The sequence below is a fragment of the Acinonyx jubatus genome, chromosome B1 (assembly GCF_027475565.1).
Source record: "Acinonyx jubatus isolate Ajub_Pintada_27869175 chromosome B1, VMU_Ajub_asm_v1.0, whole genome shotgun sequence".
NCBI classification, from domain to species: Eukaryota; Metazoa; Chordata; class Mammalia; order Carnivora; family Felidae; genus Acinonyx; species Acinonyx jubatus.
Window position 1 is genome coordinate 159,563,543 of NC_069382.1, and position 17,241 is coordinate 159,580,783.

At 38.5% G+C, this 17,241-nt stretch overlaps 1 protein-coding gene across 2 annotated transcripts in view; it reads left to right on the forward strand.

The window, feature by feature from the left end:
- SCFD2 (sec1 family domain containing 2) overlaps positions 1 to 17,241 on the forward strand; it is a 399,088-nt gene that overhangs the window by 63,829 nt on the left and 318,018 nt on the right. For both annotated transcript variants that reach the window (XM_027056729.2, XM_015082196.3), the window contains exon 4: positions 12,409 to 12,584. In XM_027056729.2, coding sequence (XP_026912530.1) covers positions 12,409 to 12,584 — 176 coding nt within the window. The remainder of the gene's footprint in view (positions 1 to 12,408; positions 12,585 to 17,241) is intronic.

Consider the following 17,241-nt stretch of genomic DNA (forward strand, 5'->3'; position numbering starts at 1 on the left):
AGTTGGCTTTTGTTGAATCACTACTTTATTTCAGGTACCCTAACAGAGTTTTACATAATTTGTTTCATGTAATCCTTTCAATAATCTTACGAATTTGGTACTTTTTATTTTACTCCCATTTCACAGGCAAGGAACGCCGAACCCCAAAAAGATGCAGTTTCTTTTCCAGGATTACTGTGCCAGTTGTTGATTTGCTGTCTCTCAGATGTAAACTCACCCCTCCGCTCTGTAACGCTAACAAAGGCTGGGACTCTGCAGACCTCCTTCTGCTCTTCCCGCTGGCTCCCTGCTAGAGAGAGACAGCAAAGCCAGAGGGGATGTCCCTCTGGTCCCTTCCTCCCTGCTTCCTGTGGATTTTCCTGCTGCTTGTCAGGGTCACGCCAGCTCGACTTCACCCCTGCACCGGCAGGGTCTTCCTGTGGTAGCAGCCGAGTCTACTCTGCAGTTCTGCCATCACGTGCAGAAGCAGCTTTATGAGCCCGGGTGCCATTTAGGAGCCTGGGCGCTCCTCCAAGGTGCCAGTCCAGTCAGGGAGAGCCCCGTTCTCAGAGGACGGAGTTTTACTGCAGAGGGTCCTGGTTTCTAAGTTTTGATAATTCCAACCTCTTCCCTTTGTTCCCTCTGCCCAGTAGTGGTATCTGCTTCCAACAATTGCTATGACCACGATACCTTGGAGATTGTATTGTATTATATTGTATTTTAGAGAGCATGAGTTGGGGAGAGGGGCAGAGGGAGAGAGAGAGAGACAGAGAGAGACAGGCCGGGTGGTGGTGGTGGAGAATCTCAAGCAGGCAGACGCAGGGCTTGATCCTATAACACTGGGCTCATGACCCGAGATGAAATCAGGAATCAAACACTCAACTGACTGAGCCACCCAGGTGCCCGAGTTCTCTTTTTATCCTTTCAGTTACACAGCTAACAATTTGTATGTTAAATTTTCTCTGTTCAGATAACTGCTCTGTTTTCTGCCTTTCTGGGCCCGGACTTATATACTTTTACAGCAAGCAATCCAGGATACAAGCCTGGGTCTGTTGACTTCTGTATCAGGCTTCTTGTGAGATAGAGGACTCAAACTACTGGGGGCAGGAGGAGAGCGAGAGGGGAGCGAGAGGGGAGTGGCTACCAAGCTACAAACATAGAGACAAGTGTGTGGTTCCTGTGCTTAAAACCCTTTGCTTCAAGATAGTGTTCAGACTCCTTACCATGCAGATTATAAAATTCTTCTGCCTTCTGGCTGGATGCTTCCCCATCATTTCCCATTGCCTTCCCTCCCTTCTCCCCATATTCCAGCAGGAACCTCTGCAGAGCCAGGTCTTTCTTAGCTTTGCCTGAAATATTCTCCTTTGATTGTCCCTGCAGATCCACTTCATGCTTCTGTACCATGCTTCTGGGGGGCTTACCATTTTGGACTGCCTCAGCAGCCTTTCCTGTCCTCTACCTCGCACGTGGAGTCGCGGGTGGGAGTTTGAGCGGGTGAAAGGACAGTGTGGTTGAGGTGAGGGTCGGTTATGTCCCTTTACCCTTCCCTCATTGGTTTCCTTGATATTCTTGATCTTCCTTAGCCTGCGTTCTTGCCTTATTTCTCCTGTTCGAGGGTGCCATCCTTCCTGCCAGGAGCTTGACTAATAGAACCACTCACCTTCCAGTGCACGTGTGTGCGTGCACACGCGCGCACACAGAGTATCTTTCTTGTCAAAGCCCATCTTATTTTTCATGATCTAATATAGAAAATATTATTTTTTGCTCTGCAAATAAAATTTTGCTCTGCAAAACCATATTTAATCTCCTTCTGCTCTTCTTCCTAAACCCTTCCTCGGCAGGCTGAATTGATTTCCGTGGCTTCTGAGGACCCATAGCTCTTTTTCTTGTTGCACTTACCACAGTGCGTTGCAGTTAGATGTGTGGATCTGAAACCTTTGTAGGGAGTGTCCGTGTCATATTCTTCCCTGGCTCTTGAGCTCGGCACATAGCCGGTGGCTTAGGACTTGTGAATGGATTGCTTAATGAGTGTGGATGAGTAACAGAGGGACGATGACTATTTCTGTCTTCACTTACATGAATTGGTATTTCTTTTTTTCTTTAAGTATTTATTTGTTTTTGAGAGAGAGCAAGCATACATGAGAGGGAGAGGGGCAGGGGCGGGGGGACAAAGGATCCGAAGTCGGTTCAGCACTGACAGCAGAGAGCCCGATGTAGGGCTTGAACTCATGAACTGTGAGATCATGACCTGAGCTGAAGTCGGATGCTTAACCGACTGAGCCACCCAGGCGCCTCTGCATGAATGTTTCTATTTGCAGATTTCCTTTCTGATAGTTCTTGTTCCTCTTGATGTCTGTGTGCATCTAATCATGTCTTCTCCCTCGGGTTCTTTTCCCTTTGTTACTCTGCTCTTCTGATTATCTTCCTCTTTCTGGTAGTTGTTTTGTGCCTTCTGTTCCTTACTTCCAGTTTCCTAGAAGACTATATATTTTTGTATCCCCTGTTGTACCTTGTACATAGATACTCAGTTAATGATTGCAACTGATCTCAAAGCCTTACCCTACTTCTTTCCCCTTCCCCACCCAAACTGAAACACCCATTCAGTCTCCTGGCTTTTAAAATTCTCATCCAACACTTTTTCCATCATCTCTCTCATCCCCTTCCATCCTCTCTAATACACAACATCTTATATCCCTGTCAGTACTGTTTTTGTTCATATCGTTATTGCAGCAGTTACTAGCAAACCCTAACTAGTTGGACCTGAGAACTCTTATCTTTGCTTCTTGGTATTCTCCACAACAAACCAAGACCTTGAACTTACTCTATACCCAATAAATGTTCATGAAATTAATAAGTACATTTTTAAAATTTTTCAAAAATGTTTATTTATTTTTGAGCGACAGAGACAGAGTGTGAGTGAGGGAGGAGCAGAGAGAGAGGGAGACACAGAATCTGAAGCAGGCTCCAGGCTCTGAGCTGTTAGCACAGAGCTCAACCTGGGGCTTGAACTCACAAACAGTGAGATCATGACCTGAGCCAAAGCCAGATGCTTACCCGACTGAGCCACCCAGGTGTCCCTTAATAAGTACATTTTTGAATTAATTCTGTTAGTTCAGTTGATGTTTATTATGTATTTATTTAATGGATTGCTTTTTCTGTCACTCTCTTGTGGAGTCCAGGAGTGACATTGATTTAGAACATTTGTTCTCAAACTTTTGGTCTCAGGAAGTCCTTTACAGTCATTTTAAAAAATTTATTTAATTTTTAGTTAACATATAATGCTATATTAGTTTTAGGAGTGGATTCTGAGAGTAACATTGATTAGAGCATTAGTTCTCAAAACTTTTGGTCTCAGAACCACTTTAAATTCTTAAAAATTGTCTAGGACCCCACAAGCTTTTGTTTATGTGGATTATATCTGTTGTCTCTTTGAAAGGAGAAAACATTGCATTAGAAATTCAAGCAGGGATGACTTTTTTAAATATTTATTTATTAATATAAAAATATGATAAACCTATTATATGTAAACATGAGTCACATTTTTATGAGAAATAACTGTTTTCTAAAACAAAATAATGTAGAGTAGCACTGCCTTACATTTTTGCATACCTGTGAGGTCTGGTTTAATGGAAGACAGCTGCGTTCTCATATTTGCTTCTTCAGTTAACCTGTTATGATATAGTATTTTGGATGACATGTTTAAAAATAAAATGGCCTTACAAAGATACATAGTTGGAAAAAGGAGGACTATTTTAATACCTTTTCAGAAAATTGAAGATATTCTTCTTTGACACCAACTTTACAAGAGGCAGTTTCTTAGATTTAATGACATTGTGGAGTATGATACCAGATCATGGAATTTTCCATCCTGTTACATTTAAACCCACTGATCTCTCTTGCACATTAAATGGATCTTTTACACATGCATTATTTTATACCACATACAACTTGGAAAATACTTGTTCTGTAAATTATGCATATCTTCCAGATAGTAACACATATTACATAATATAAAAAACATACTTGTTGCTTTCCCCACTGATATCATTAGAAAATGTTTAATTATTTGGAGTGTAGAGATATAGGGGCAGATGCAAGTATTCCAGAAGTGTGATTTTCATATGAAAACTTGACCTTTGTCATTGACAAGACAACTGTCATTTTCCCGGAAGTGACAGGCTCACTTCATTCATTTTTTTGGGAAAATGTACAAAGAACCAGAGTTTCTCGGTTGTTTCCTCCATAAGAATTATGTGGCATGAAAACAGTGGCAACTCAAGTAATCACAGCAGTGTTTTTCCTCCAGTCATTCACTGTATTACAGTTGGTACGAGAAGTGCTTGTCGTATATTTCCCATCTCTTTACACAGGATATTGATGTTTTCTTGAGGGTTGAGATTTGATAAAAGGGACCTCTAGTTTTCTCGTGACCATTCTGAAGTGAGACTGACCGCTTGTGTATTTTGGCACCACTGCCTGTGTTGGTGCTAAGGCCCCAGCACTTTCACCTACCATTGTTTTTGTACCATGTGTAAACACTGCACAGTAACAAAACAAGGAGCATCTTAGTATTATTATTAAAATAACTGACTTTTTCGGCTACCCGATAGTGTCTCAGGGACCCAGAGGTCTGTGGAACACCTTTGATAACCATAATATGAAAAAATTCCATATTTCCTGGGGTACAAGATTGGCACAGTTTTCTAGAGATCACTGGAATCATAGCTGGGTGTCAAAATACAAGGAAAGAAAGCTCATTGAAATTTTTTTCTAGATATTATCCAGATCTACAGGTAATAGACAATCATGTTTGTTCATTTAAAAGATATTTGTTATCTGCTCATATTATATATTAAGTCTTTGTAGGGAATAAGAAATGTATAAAATATTGTTTTGTCGGGGCGCCTGGGTGGCTCAGTCGGTTGAGCGTCCGACTTTGGCACAGGTCATGATCTCACAGTTTGTGAGTTCGAGCCCCATGTCGGGCTCTGTGCAGGCAGCACAGAGCCTGGAGCCTGTTTCAAATTCTGTGTCTCCCTCTCTCTCTGCTCCTCCCTCGCTCATGCTGTGTCTCTCTCTCTCTCTTCAAAAAATAAATAAAAAAACATTAAAAAATTTTTAAAAATATTGTTTTGTCTTCAAATAAGTCATTTAACTTTTCTGAGTCTGTTTTTCTGTCTGCAAGATGGGGGGTTAGCAGATTATCTGCTTATCTGATAATTAGATGATTTATATGAAACATAGCATTTATGAAATTCAAAGTATTCTGTCAAAGAAGGGCATATGATGGAATTATTTATTGTCTCCTGGGCATGTAAGACACATTATAAACATAATGACCAATGGTTATGTAACTGCGTATGAAGAGTATTCTACCCAATGTAGAGGTGGAATTATTCTGTCTGAAGGATTTGTTCCCTGATCATTTCAGTTGGAAAATGTGTGGCTAGAGTAATGGTTTTCAGAAGCAAAAGTTGAGATTTGGGATTTAGTTACCTAGTGATTATGTCAAAGCCTAAGTAGTAAATTTCTAAAGGAAATACAAGGTTGACCAACTAGAGAGAGAAGGTAGAATGGTTGAGAAGGGTGGAGGGCAGAACCCTAAACAATACCTCTGTTTAAGGGTATGAAGGAAATAGAGAATCTTAGAGGAATGGACAGAAAGTTTTCATTGAATTAAAAATAATGCCTGAAAGCTTTTAGGTCATTAAACAAATGCTTCCCTATTACACCTCATGTAACTTGATTTGCCTCTGTTTCTCGGTGTCCCTTATTTGCAAAATGGGAATCTGAATTTTTAATGTCCCTTCTTCAAGCATCTACCCTCTGGCCCTATATTTTTAACTTAAATTGGTGCATCTTTTTTCTCTTCTTTTTCCTTCCTCTGCCTCTTCGTCTTCTTCCTCCTTCTCTTCCTCTTCTTCCTTATTTTTATGTTTTCTTCACATAAGGGATCCTCAACGAGAGAATAAGGGCTAGGAGTTTAAAAACCCGAGAATGATATGATGAGAAGGCTCATGGCTACAAGATGGGAGTTTCTTTCCATAGAGGCTCCCCTGAGAGCAGAAATTCCTTTCCAAGCGGGGTTAGACCCACCAAGGAAATGCTCCTTCCCTGGAGGCCTAGAATACTGCCCTCTAGAAAACAGGGGTAGTCTATCTGTTCCCTTCCATGCTTTCTGCTGAGTTTATAAATATTGATGCAGTGTTTAAGTTAGCCTCAGGAAGGCTGCATTTCCAAGGAAAACCAAACCGTAAATGTTTCTGGTGGTTTTATATTTCACTGTTTTGTGTAACTTTTGGGGAAAGCTGTTTATTTCCTATTTGTGACCCCTGGTCCCACAGCAGTTATGCTTTATTCCACACCATCTTGAAAACATATCTTGCAATAAAATTCTGAATTTTGGAATGATTTGATTAAATTGATTTGCCTAATTAAAATGCTCTTTTCACATTAGTTTCTTACTCTATCTTTGTAGTGCCATAGAGCTCAAAATTTGTGTAACAAGAAACATACGCGATCTAAAGGATAGCCCAGGAAACCTTCAGTATATATAGTGTGATAAAAATGGACATCAATTTCCAGCTGGACTTTATCCAGGTTTCACTATACAGATGGCTGTATATACTGCCCTTCAGATCCTTACGGGAGAAGATTTATAATGTCTTCCCTCTCCCTTCTTTAATAACTTGTTTCAGCGTCTAATGGTCATCACGATCGTGAAGTTTGTTTCTCATTTCTGACTAATCTCTCCACCTGGATGCTGACCATATTTCTTTGCCCTTTGACCTCAACAGAGGTGGGAAGCTGGCAGTTATTTTTACTCTTCTGTTTCTTTATCCCTTGAAAGTCAATGCTTCATCCATTGTATAAATCAGTGATAGTGATAAACTCAAATTTCCCAGACAAAAATACATATCTGTTTATTTTACCTGAGGCATACGTGATTTTATTTCAGAATTAAGAAGCTATTTAAAAAGTAATACCAGCACCTGCTTCTCAAAAATTCAAATCATAATGTACATGAACTAAAAAGTGAAGGTATACCCTCCCTCCCCACAATTGTGCTCTTCAACATAATCTTTGTTCCTAAATTACTTTCTTGCTTTCCAAGCCTTTTTCTATGTAACATGGGTAAGAAAGTAAGTAAATAAATATGAAAAATATTACGAGAAAAATAAAATAAAGAAGCATACTAATCATATGGCAATATAGTGTCCCTTGTGATTCTTTTCTCTCATTCTTTAAAAAAAGTTTTTTTTTAACGTTTATTTGAGAGACAGAGAGTGAGCAGAGGAGGAGCAGAGAGAGAGAGAGGGAGACACAGAATCTAAAGCAGGCTCCAGGCTCTGGCTGTCAGCACAGAGTCTGAAGCAGGGCTCCAACCCATGAACGGCAAGATCATGACCTGAGCCGAGGTCAGAGGCTTAACCAACTGAGCCACCCAAGCACCCCTCTTTTCTCTCATTCTTATTAGTGTTTTGGCTACCCACCATTAAAATACCAGAAGGAAACTTAGTCATACAGTTGTGCCTTATTTTAAACATTACATGTACACTTTAAAAATTATGTAAAATTGTTAAATTTTTTAATTAAAAAAATTTTAATGTTTATTTTTTATTTTATTTTTGAGAGAGAGAGAGAGAAAGAGAGAGAGTGGGCATGAGTAGGGGAGGGGCAGAGAGAGGGAGACACAGAATCTGAAGCAGGCTCCAGGCTCTGAGCTGTCAGCCCAGACAGAGCCCAGCGCGGGGCTTGAACTTGTGAACTGTGAGATCATGACCTGAGCTGAAGATGGACGCTTAATCAACGAGCCACCAATGGATGCTTGAGCCACCCAGGAGCCCCAATTAAATTGTTAAATTTAAAATCTGTGAAGATATTTCTACATCCCTAGAAAACTGTTTCAATGAAAGCTAAATATACACCCACCCAGCAAACACATGGGCATATAGCCAGTAGAAATGAGTGCTTACATCCACCAATGAGTGCTTACGTCTAACATATGTTAGAATGTTCATAGCATCATTATTTATAATGGCTCCAAACTGTAAAATATAAGCAGAATAGATGAAAAAACAATCAAAGCAGAATAGATGAAAAAAACCCAGTACAATCATTTAGAGCAATAAAGCACATTAAAAAAAAAAAAAAGATTGAGATTCTGGATAATGTTAAACAAAAGCTAGACACAAAAGAGTACATATGTGTAATTTCATTTATATGAAGTTCAAAAGCAGTTAAAAAAAAAGATCTGTGCTGGTAGAGGCAGAAGTAATGGTCTACCTTTGTGGGATTACTGACTGGACAGGTATACAAAGGAATCTTCTAGAGTGTTGAACATATTCCATACCTTGATCTGAGTGGTGGTTACATCGTAGATATATACGTAAATATCAATTGAACTGTATACTTAATATTTGTATGCTTTACCTTATGTTATACTCCTCATTTTCCACCTGTTTTTCCTGGTGCTCCCGAGCCTGGAGTTGCTGATATCTTCTAGGGAGGTGGCTCCCTCTTTGTTGCCCTACCTTTTCATGGCAAAGCCTTTTATGGGTGGCTGAGGTTAGGAGGTTTATTTTTATTGTTTGTTTTGCTCCATCATTTAGTACACTTCCAACCCTCTTTTACCTTCCAGGAATTTATATTTTAGCTAAAATTTTTTTAATATGATAAACATGACAATAGTATAAAAATAGATAAAAATGACTATATATATATTTATTTATAAAGTTGGAGTTCACTTACAGTTATCATTACTTGAATATTCTCATTTCTGCTGTTTCTCAGTTATAACTAAGTACAGTTTTGTCTCCCAGTGGAAAATTTCATTCAGGTTATCTTCTGATTTATATGGATTTATAGCAATATCTTTTTCATAACTAAGGGAATTTGGGTATGGGCTTTCTCTTGGGGTGATGAGAATGCTAAGTATATAGTGGTGATGGCTGTACAATTCTGCCAAGAACTGCTGAATTGTATATTTTAAGGGTGAATTGTATGGTACGTATCCAAACAAAATTTAGCCAAAGGTTAAAAACATAAGTCACGAAACTCCCCTAAAATGTAGAAAGAACAGGACATTGAAAAGTTGATAGAAAAGATAAAAGATATAGAGAACCAATCTAGGAGGTCTAAGAACGATATTTGAAGTTTCAGAAAGAAAGAGACAGCAGAGTATAAGAAATTAGCAAAGGAAGAATGAGACTTTCCCAGATGTGAAGAAAGTCAAACTGAATAGGCCTCCTGAGAAGAAAGTGGAAAGAATAAAAGACTTCTAAACTAGACATAATCACTGTGAGTTCTTAGAGTACAAGAGAATAAGAGCCTGGGGGCCCCCAAATGGAAAAAAGAATCTCACCTACAAAGGAACAGGAATGAGATTGGCACACATTCTTTATTAGCAACCATGAAAACCAGGATGTAGTGAACAGCACATTATTGGCAACCTAGAATTGCAGACCCAGACAAACTATTATGAAACCCTGAGGGCAAGAAAATGCCTTTTCAGGGACACAAAAACTCTGCTTTCTTCAAAGTTTCCTTTCTGAGGAAGTTACTTGAGGATGTCCAGCAAAACAAGGCAGTATACCAAGAAAGAAAAATCAAGGATTTAATGAAACAGTTCCAACAGAGGAGAGCAATAAAAGCAGTTCCAGGCTGCTGGCTGTGCAGAAAGGCCTAGAAAACAGTCTGCCCATGTTGGAATGGGACCATGAAGGGTTTGACAGTATTCAGGAAGGAAAAAAACCCCACAGACTCCAAAGGTAAGGGAGTTTATTTGAGGTTAGAAAACGTTAAACCTTCGGTGAAGGCAGATAATGCCTTATCAGAACAGAGAGAGACAGAGAGAGAGAGGAAGGAAGGAAGGAAGGAAGGAAGGAAGGAAGGAAGGAAGGAAGGAAGGGAGGGAGGGAGGGAGGGAGGGAGGGAGGGAGGGGAAAAGGAAGAATGGAAGAAAAAAATATGCCATAGAGCATTTTAGGAGCAGAGTATAAAATGCATAAGGAAATGTAATCATAGCACATAATTTGGCTCTGTCATTAGTAGTTATATAGTTTATAATGATGTAAGCACGATCGATTGATTTTGAACTTTTCTAAAGAAACCATAGAAAGAGCACATAAGACTATGTTATGGCTACAGAAAAAAATATAAATGCCAGTCATCGTGACAAGGTACAAATACAAGTATTGGTGATTTGAAAGATGAAAAGGGGAAATAAGTAAAGGGAAGTATAAGGGGGGGTTGACTAATGTCCTCTTTTTAGATCATGGAAAGCTGGAGGCTACCATCTGTAGTTGACAGAACAAAAAAGAAAGTTTTAGTATATAATGTAGGTTACAAAAATAACCAACAGATGGGGGCAAAATGTTTGAAATCTTTTGTCTGCATATAGACTATCTTACAGTCTCTTTGTTGTGTGTTTCTATCCCTTTTTATTTTTTTCTGGCATTCTGATGGAGTAAGGAAGGGATATAAACCTATTTGTTCAGTCTACTCTCTGAGCCTTTTGTATGTTATTTACAAATCTCCTAAACCATCTTTCACGCACGAGATTCAGGCTGTCTTATGTTAACTGTTGAATTTTTCTCTGATGGTCCTGCCTACTGACCTCTGGTTTCATTTTAGTAGAGCTGTTACCTTTATGTATTGTGTGGGTGTTTTTGCTATAATGTGTATACATTCCTGGAAAAGTTGTTTTGCAGAATCACATACTAGGAATCAGGATTCATGATAAAAAAAAAATACCATTAGCAGAGGCCCATTCAAAAGTCTTTGCAAATTAATAATCCGAGCACTGACAAAACCAGTAGGAATCTTGATAAAATACTAGCATAGATAAAAAGATATGCTAAATTTCTATACAAAGGGAAATGTTACAGCATATACAGGACTCTATGTGAACCAGAGAGTTGAAGGTAGCTTACTGGAAGGGGATGTAAAGAGGAGGAGAGGCTGTTTAGTTGTGCCGAAGATTAGGAGAACAGGAAGCACTTCCAAGGTAGGGGCACATGGCCAGGCAGAGCCCAGAGAAGGAGCTAGAAATGTGCGCACACTGGGTGTCATGGCTTGTTTCATCTTATGGCTTGCAGTGTTCAGCTGCTGCTATTAGGTGGCACAAAATGTTAAAATAATGAGAAAAAATGACAAATGAATGATGTGACTTTTGTGTAATGCTGCAATTATTCCGTTTGCCAATTGTGTGTGAACAATTAAGTTTTAGCAGGACATACTGTATCTAAATATTTTAATGTACTGTGCCTTAATTATACTAGAAAAATGACTGAAGAAGAGGGAAATGTTATGCTGATTTCTGGGAATGCAAGACTTAAAACACAAAAGTTTGTTTATTCAAATTTCACACACTGGGTTTTCACGAAAATGATGAATAAAAAAACATGCAATGACAGTATTATTTCTCATACCAAGAGGTTTTTTAAAAATTTACTAGTTAATATGCTGTTTTAGACAAAATTTCTGATGGTAGTTGCTTTCTACCATTAAGACACAGTTCTATGATTAAATCAAACCCAGCACTGACAGAATAAGATGTGCAGGAAAGATTTACCTAACTTGCATCTAAGTTCGGCCCCGTTGCTGCCTTCTTGTCCAGTGGAGAGAATCTGGTGTTCAGGAGTTTCATCCACAGTACCGATGAATGGCAGGAATGCAGTCTGAGACCCTGGAGAATGTTAAAACACTTGAAGGACTGCTATAGGCAAAAGTTGGAGCGAGAGGCTCTGAAGGAGTGAATCTTCAACAGGCATTTTGTTTCGTTTTTCTTACAATCTGTAGTCCTTTATGAGATGGGGCTCTGGGTCTAGGTCAAGACAACCACCCTAGTAAAAATGATGCCAAACATTTTCTTCTGATGCCTTGTCTTCCAGGTTTGTTTGTTTGTTTGTTGCCACTCCAGTTCTCCATAGGTTTTTATTTCATGTAACAGCCAGCTTTTATCTTCATGAATATTGTCATGAACCCACTGATACCAGTGATAAGGTTTTAGCTCCAGTCATAACAGATTTCTCCTCCGACTTTCTGTACACACGCGCACCATTAGAAATTTTGCCTTTTTGCTTCTTCGATTGTTACGTCCTCAGTCTTGGAGAGGCACCCTGTTTTGAGCTCACCAATACTTACTGGTGTAACTTTATTTGAGAACTTATTTATGGGGCATTGTAGAATCACAGGATAAACTCTACTAGCAATATGGCCTTGGCCAGATGGCTTAACATCTGCGTCTTTACTTGTACAACGTAGGTAATAGTTTCAAATTTGCTGTTGTCGCCATGTTGTTTTAAGAATCACAAAGGCTTAGGAAATCTCGCCGTCAACTCTGAAGTTCTGCCCAGTGCAAGGCAGTAGTATTACTGATGACATTCTTCTCATGATTTCACCATTGATAAATTATTGTTTCTCCAGGGAGAGTCACTCCGGGGCAGCTCCTGTCCTATATTCATCTCTTCAAGAACAACCTCAAAGCTTTAGTGAGTCACTGTGGGCTTCTACAGCTTGGGCTGGCCACAGTTCAAACTCTGAAACACCCACAGACTGCCAAATGGGACAACTTTCTGGCTTTTGAAAGACTCCTTCTCCAGGTATGTTGCTATGGGAGTTTCTTGGGATATTAGTAGTTAAAATGTTCACTTCTGGGGGAAAACTTGGATATTTATTGTAGTCTTAATAATAAGTCATATTGTTGACATATGCTCTATATCATATTCTCTAAGAACCTCCAAATTAAAATTTTACTAGGAATTTTCCATACCTTTTTTTTTTTTTTTTTTTTTTGATAGTGACCTCTTTGGCTTTTCACTTAATATCAAGAATGTCTTTTGAGCATTTGACTAACCTTTAGGAACCTCTTTTCAATTTCATGCCATTTGGACCTTTCTTGATCTCCATGGCATCTTTATTCAATCCTTGCTACTTTTCTTGTAGAATATTGCTACTATTTACATTTCTTCTGACACTAATCCTCAGATAACATCTAGCATGTGGTTTAAAATGATGTTTAGTAAAAGATGAAGGAAGGCAAACTACATTTGTGAATGTGGTGAATTTGAAGCGATTTGTATTGGGTCAGGACCTTTTCATGATTGATGAAATATTTTCATGGAAAACTTAAAAAGTTATAAAGCATTTCAAACTTAAATAAAATAATATGACATATCCACATATTCTCCACATAGACTCAGTATAATCTACCATTTTATGTTTACTTTATATCCTTTTTCATTAAAGAAATAAAACTAGAAATAAAGTTGAAACATTTCTGATACTATACCCTTCCTGGCTCTGATTCTCCTTTTTGTTTTCCCAGAGGTATTCACAAACTAAATTCCTTGTTTTTATATTTTTATTAAATACTTATTTATCCATAAATAATACAGAGTATTGGGCTCTGGGTTTTACTTTTTATGTAAGTAATATTGTATTATAAATATTCCTAAACAACTTGTGTTTTCCTCTCAACATCCTATTTTTAAGATAGTTCAAGCTGACATGTATTGATCTAGTTCATTTAAACTATACCATACTATTTGATTGTATGACTATACAACACTTTATCCAATTCATATTTATCCAATTCAAATATTCCATATTTGTATGTGGGCGTGTGCATGTGTGTGTGTGTATGGAGAGGGACAGAGAGAGTGAGAGGAAATTCAGTGGAGAGAGAGAGAGAGAGAGGGAGAGAGAGAGAGGGGGAGGAGAAATAGAGAAAAAAGAATATGGTGACTCTCCCAGGACATGTTTTTTGGTGTACATGTGAAAGAGTTTTTGTAGGATACATACCTTGGAAAGGATGTTAGGTTGTTGACCATGCATATTGTTGAGTTCACTGAATATCCCAAAAGTGATCACCAAAGAGTTTGAACTAGTTGACCCTTGCACTAGGCATGGATGACATTTTGTTCCCTTACGTAGTGTCCAGTACTCAGTTTTATCAAATTAGAACATTTTTTTAAATAGTGGAGTCAGTGCTATTTCTTTATGTAAGTTTGCAATTCTCTGACTCCTGATGAGGTTGGACATCTTGTATAGTATTTATTGGTTTTTCAATCTTCCTTTTCTGTCAATTACTCATTCTTTTTTGTTTTCTTGTTTGTTTATTTATTTTGAGAGAGAGAGAGAGAGAGCGCGCAAAGGAGGGCAGAGAAAGAGGGAGAGAGAATCCCAAGCAGGCTCTGTGCTGCCAGCCCAGAGCTCAGCGTGGGGCTTGATCTCATGAAATGTGAGATCATGACCTGCCAATATCAAGAGTCAAACGCCCAACTGAGTGAGCCACCCAGTCACCCCTCAATTGCCCATTCTTATATTGTGCCCATTTTTATCTATTGGGTAACAGAAAAACTGTCTCGTATCATGCAAATACTTCTCCAAGGATGTGGTTTGTCTTTTAACTTTAATTCCAGTATATTGTACAGAAGTCTAAAATTTTAATGTAATCTAGCTGGTTAATATTATCCTTTATAATTTGTGCTTATTTATGTTTTATATTAGAAACCTATTTATACCCCTAATTTCTAAACATGTTGTTCTATATTTTCCACTAAAAATTTACTTTTGACATGTGAAATTTTAATGCACATGGAATTTATTTTTGTTTATGGTATCATTCAGATCTTTCTTTTCTTATTTTGAGAGAGAGAGGGCACAAGTGAGCGAGGGGCAGAGAGAGAGAGAGGGAGAGAGAGAAGTGGGACTTATCCGGGACTCATGTTTACCCGGAAGTGGGGGTACGGGCTCACCCAAAGCAGGGCTCGTGGTCACCCGTAGTGGGACTCAAACTCATGAGCTGTGAGATCATGACCTGAGCTGAAGTCAGATGCTTAACGACTGAGCCACCCAGGCGCCCCTAACTTTCTTTTCTTCCATATGGATAGTCTAGTCTCCCCACATTATTTATGAAATACTCCAAGTACCATAAATTATTTATCTAAGAGTCATTTTCCTCTTTCTCGTGTTGGCAAAGCATCAGTTTTGTTCCAGTGTCTGCTCTTTTCTCACGTGATTCAGGCAAATCCTGATTGGTCTCAGAATACATTGGCATTTTCATTTCCTTACCTGATGATTAGTTTAGCAGCTCAAGCCAAAGATAGGCGAAGCGTAGTCTGTTGGAAGTGTTTCTAGGAAGGTTTTCTTTTGCCCTGACAGAAGATACATAATTAGGAAACAATTTCCTTTTTCTGCCTCTTGATGTATGTTTGTGACATGAGCAGTTTTGATAATGAAGGGAGCTCACTGAGATCCGAGGAACACAGAGTCTGGATCTTTGATGACTTTGAACCTTAGCTCAAATATCTTGTTTTGTGATATAATTATTCTTCTCATTGTTTGAGTCATTTAAAAAATGTTGGTTTTCTGTTATTTGGAGCCAAAATATATTCATCCTTTTCCTACTAATATATGATATGCTAAGACGCCACATAAAAGTGAGCATGTTTCTTACTTTCTAGTCCGTTCCAGGTTAGTCAGTTTATCCATCACAGAATTAATACCACAATGTTTTAAAATCAGTATGTCCAGTTTTATGCTTTTCTTTATAAAAGAGAATTACAAGATTTATTTGTGGGTATTTTAAAGATTTTAATACCATTGTGAGTTGAATTTCTTAAGGTTCAATTTTCTAATTGTTTGTTGCTGGCACACAGGAATACTCTTGACTCTTGCCTGGTGATCACATGTCCAAAAACTTTGCTTTTGCATTATATTTGTTTCTTCCTTTCTACACTGGACATAAGTGCACTGACCAGATACGAGGACACTGCTCAATAGAGCCAGTGAAAAGAGGTATCTTCGTCTTATTCCTGAGTTTAAAGAAAATGTTCTAAAATTTTACCATTAAATATTATGTTTGCTGAGGTTTTTTTGTTTTGTTTTTTTGTTTTTTTACTTTTTAAAAAATCAGGCTAAGAATGTTCCTTCCTAAACCTAGTTTGCTACGTTGTTGTTTTGTTGCTGTTGTTTTTATCATATGTGAGTGTTGGATTTGATTTAATACAGATTATGAATTTTTTAGATGACTATGTAGGGTTTTCTCACCCTTAATTGTTAACGTGGTGACTTGTAGTCATAATTTTTTAATGTTGAAGAATCACTACTGTGTTCCTGGATAAGTTCGACTTGGTCCTGCCCCACTGCTGGATTTAGTTTGCGAATACTTTACTTAGCTATTTGCACTTATGCTCCTAGGTGAGATTAGCATATGATTTTTCTTTATTGTGGTGCCATTGTCTGGTTTTAAAACAAAGGTTATGGTACTTTTTTAAAAATCAGGATGAGTTTCATTTTTATATTTTCTGGAGCTATTTGTATAAGAAAGGAATAATCAGTTGCTCAACAGGGAGATATCGCTAAAGAACCACCTCCCCATAGCTTTGTTGTTGTTAGATTTAGATTTTTATTTCTGATTTAATCACTTAAATATTTCTAGATCTATTTAATTTCCTGTTTCTTCTTGAGACTTTGGTAGTTGATATTAGCTTAAGTTGGCTATTCATTTGTATTTTCAAATTTATTGGCAGAAATTGATTCATAGACTTCTCTTAAATATTTAAATCTCCTTTGAATATATAGTTATATTCCATTTTTAAATGCCTAGTATTTTATTTTTATTTATTTTTATTTTGCTCACTTTGTTTTTTATTTTAGTGTTAGTGGAATTTTATTAATCATTCTAAAGATCCAGCTATCTGTATCTGCATCTGTCTATCTCATGTATACTCATACCTATAGCTATCTATTAAAGGTCATGAGTTCATACTAACCACAATTCTGATCTAATACCACAGGGTTATTGTAGCTTTTTCCCTTTCCCTATTTGTAACTTCCCTCTCTGACCATGAAGAACCTGTCTCCCCTTACCCTCAACATATTGAATGACATGATAAATTCCCCCCATATGTAACCAATCTCCCATGAGAGTTGCCGCGCCTCTCACGCCCTCCTCACCTCACCTGGGCTCTGTCTTCCTGCTGCAGGCCATGGCCAAGTCCACATAGATGTTCTCTTTCGCCTCCCACACAGGCGGTCCTCCTGAAGCTGCCACGTGCATGCCCTTCTCGCCTCGCTGGAGCTCTGACATCTTGCCCTGTGCTCCCCCTGCCTCGCCCTCATGCATGGGTGCCCTCCTCACTCCTCTCAGGCTCCGGGATCCACCAGCAGACCCCACTGCTGCCCCCAAGGCAAAGACGCCTCCTCATTCTGCAGGCTCTGACCCCAGCCAGAATATTGCCTTTGCCACTCCCC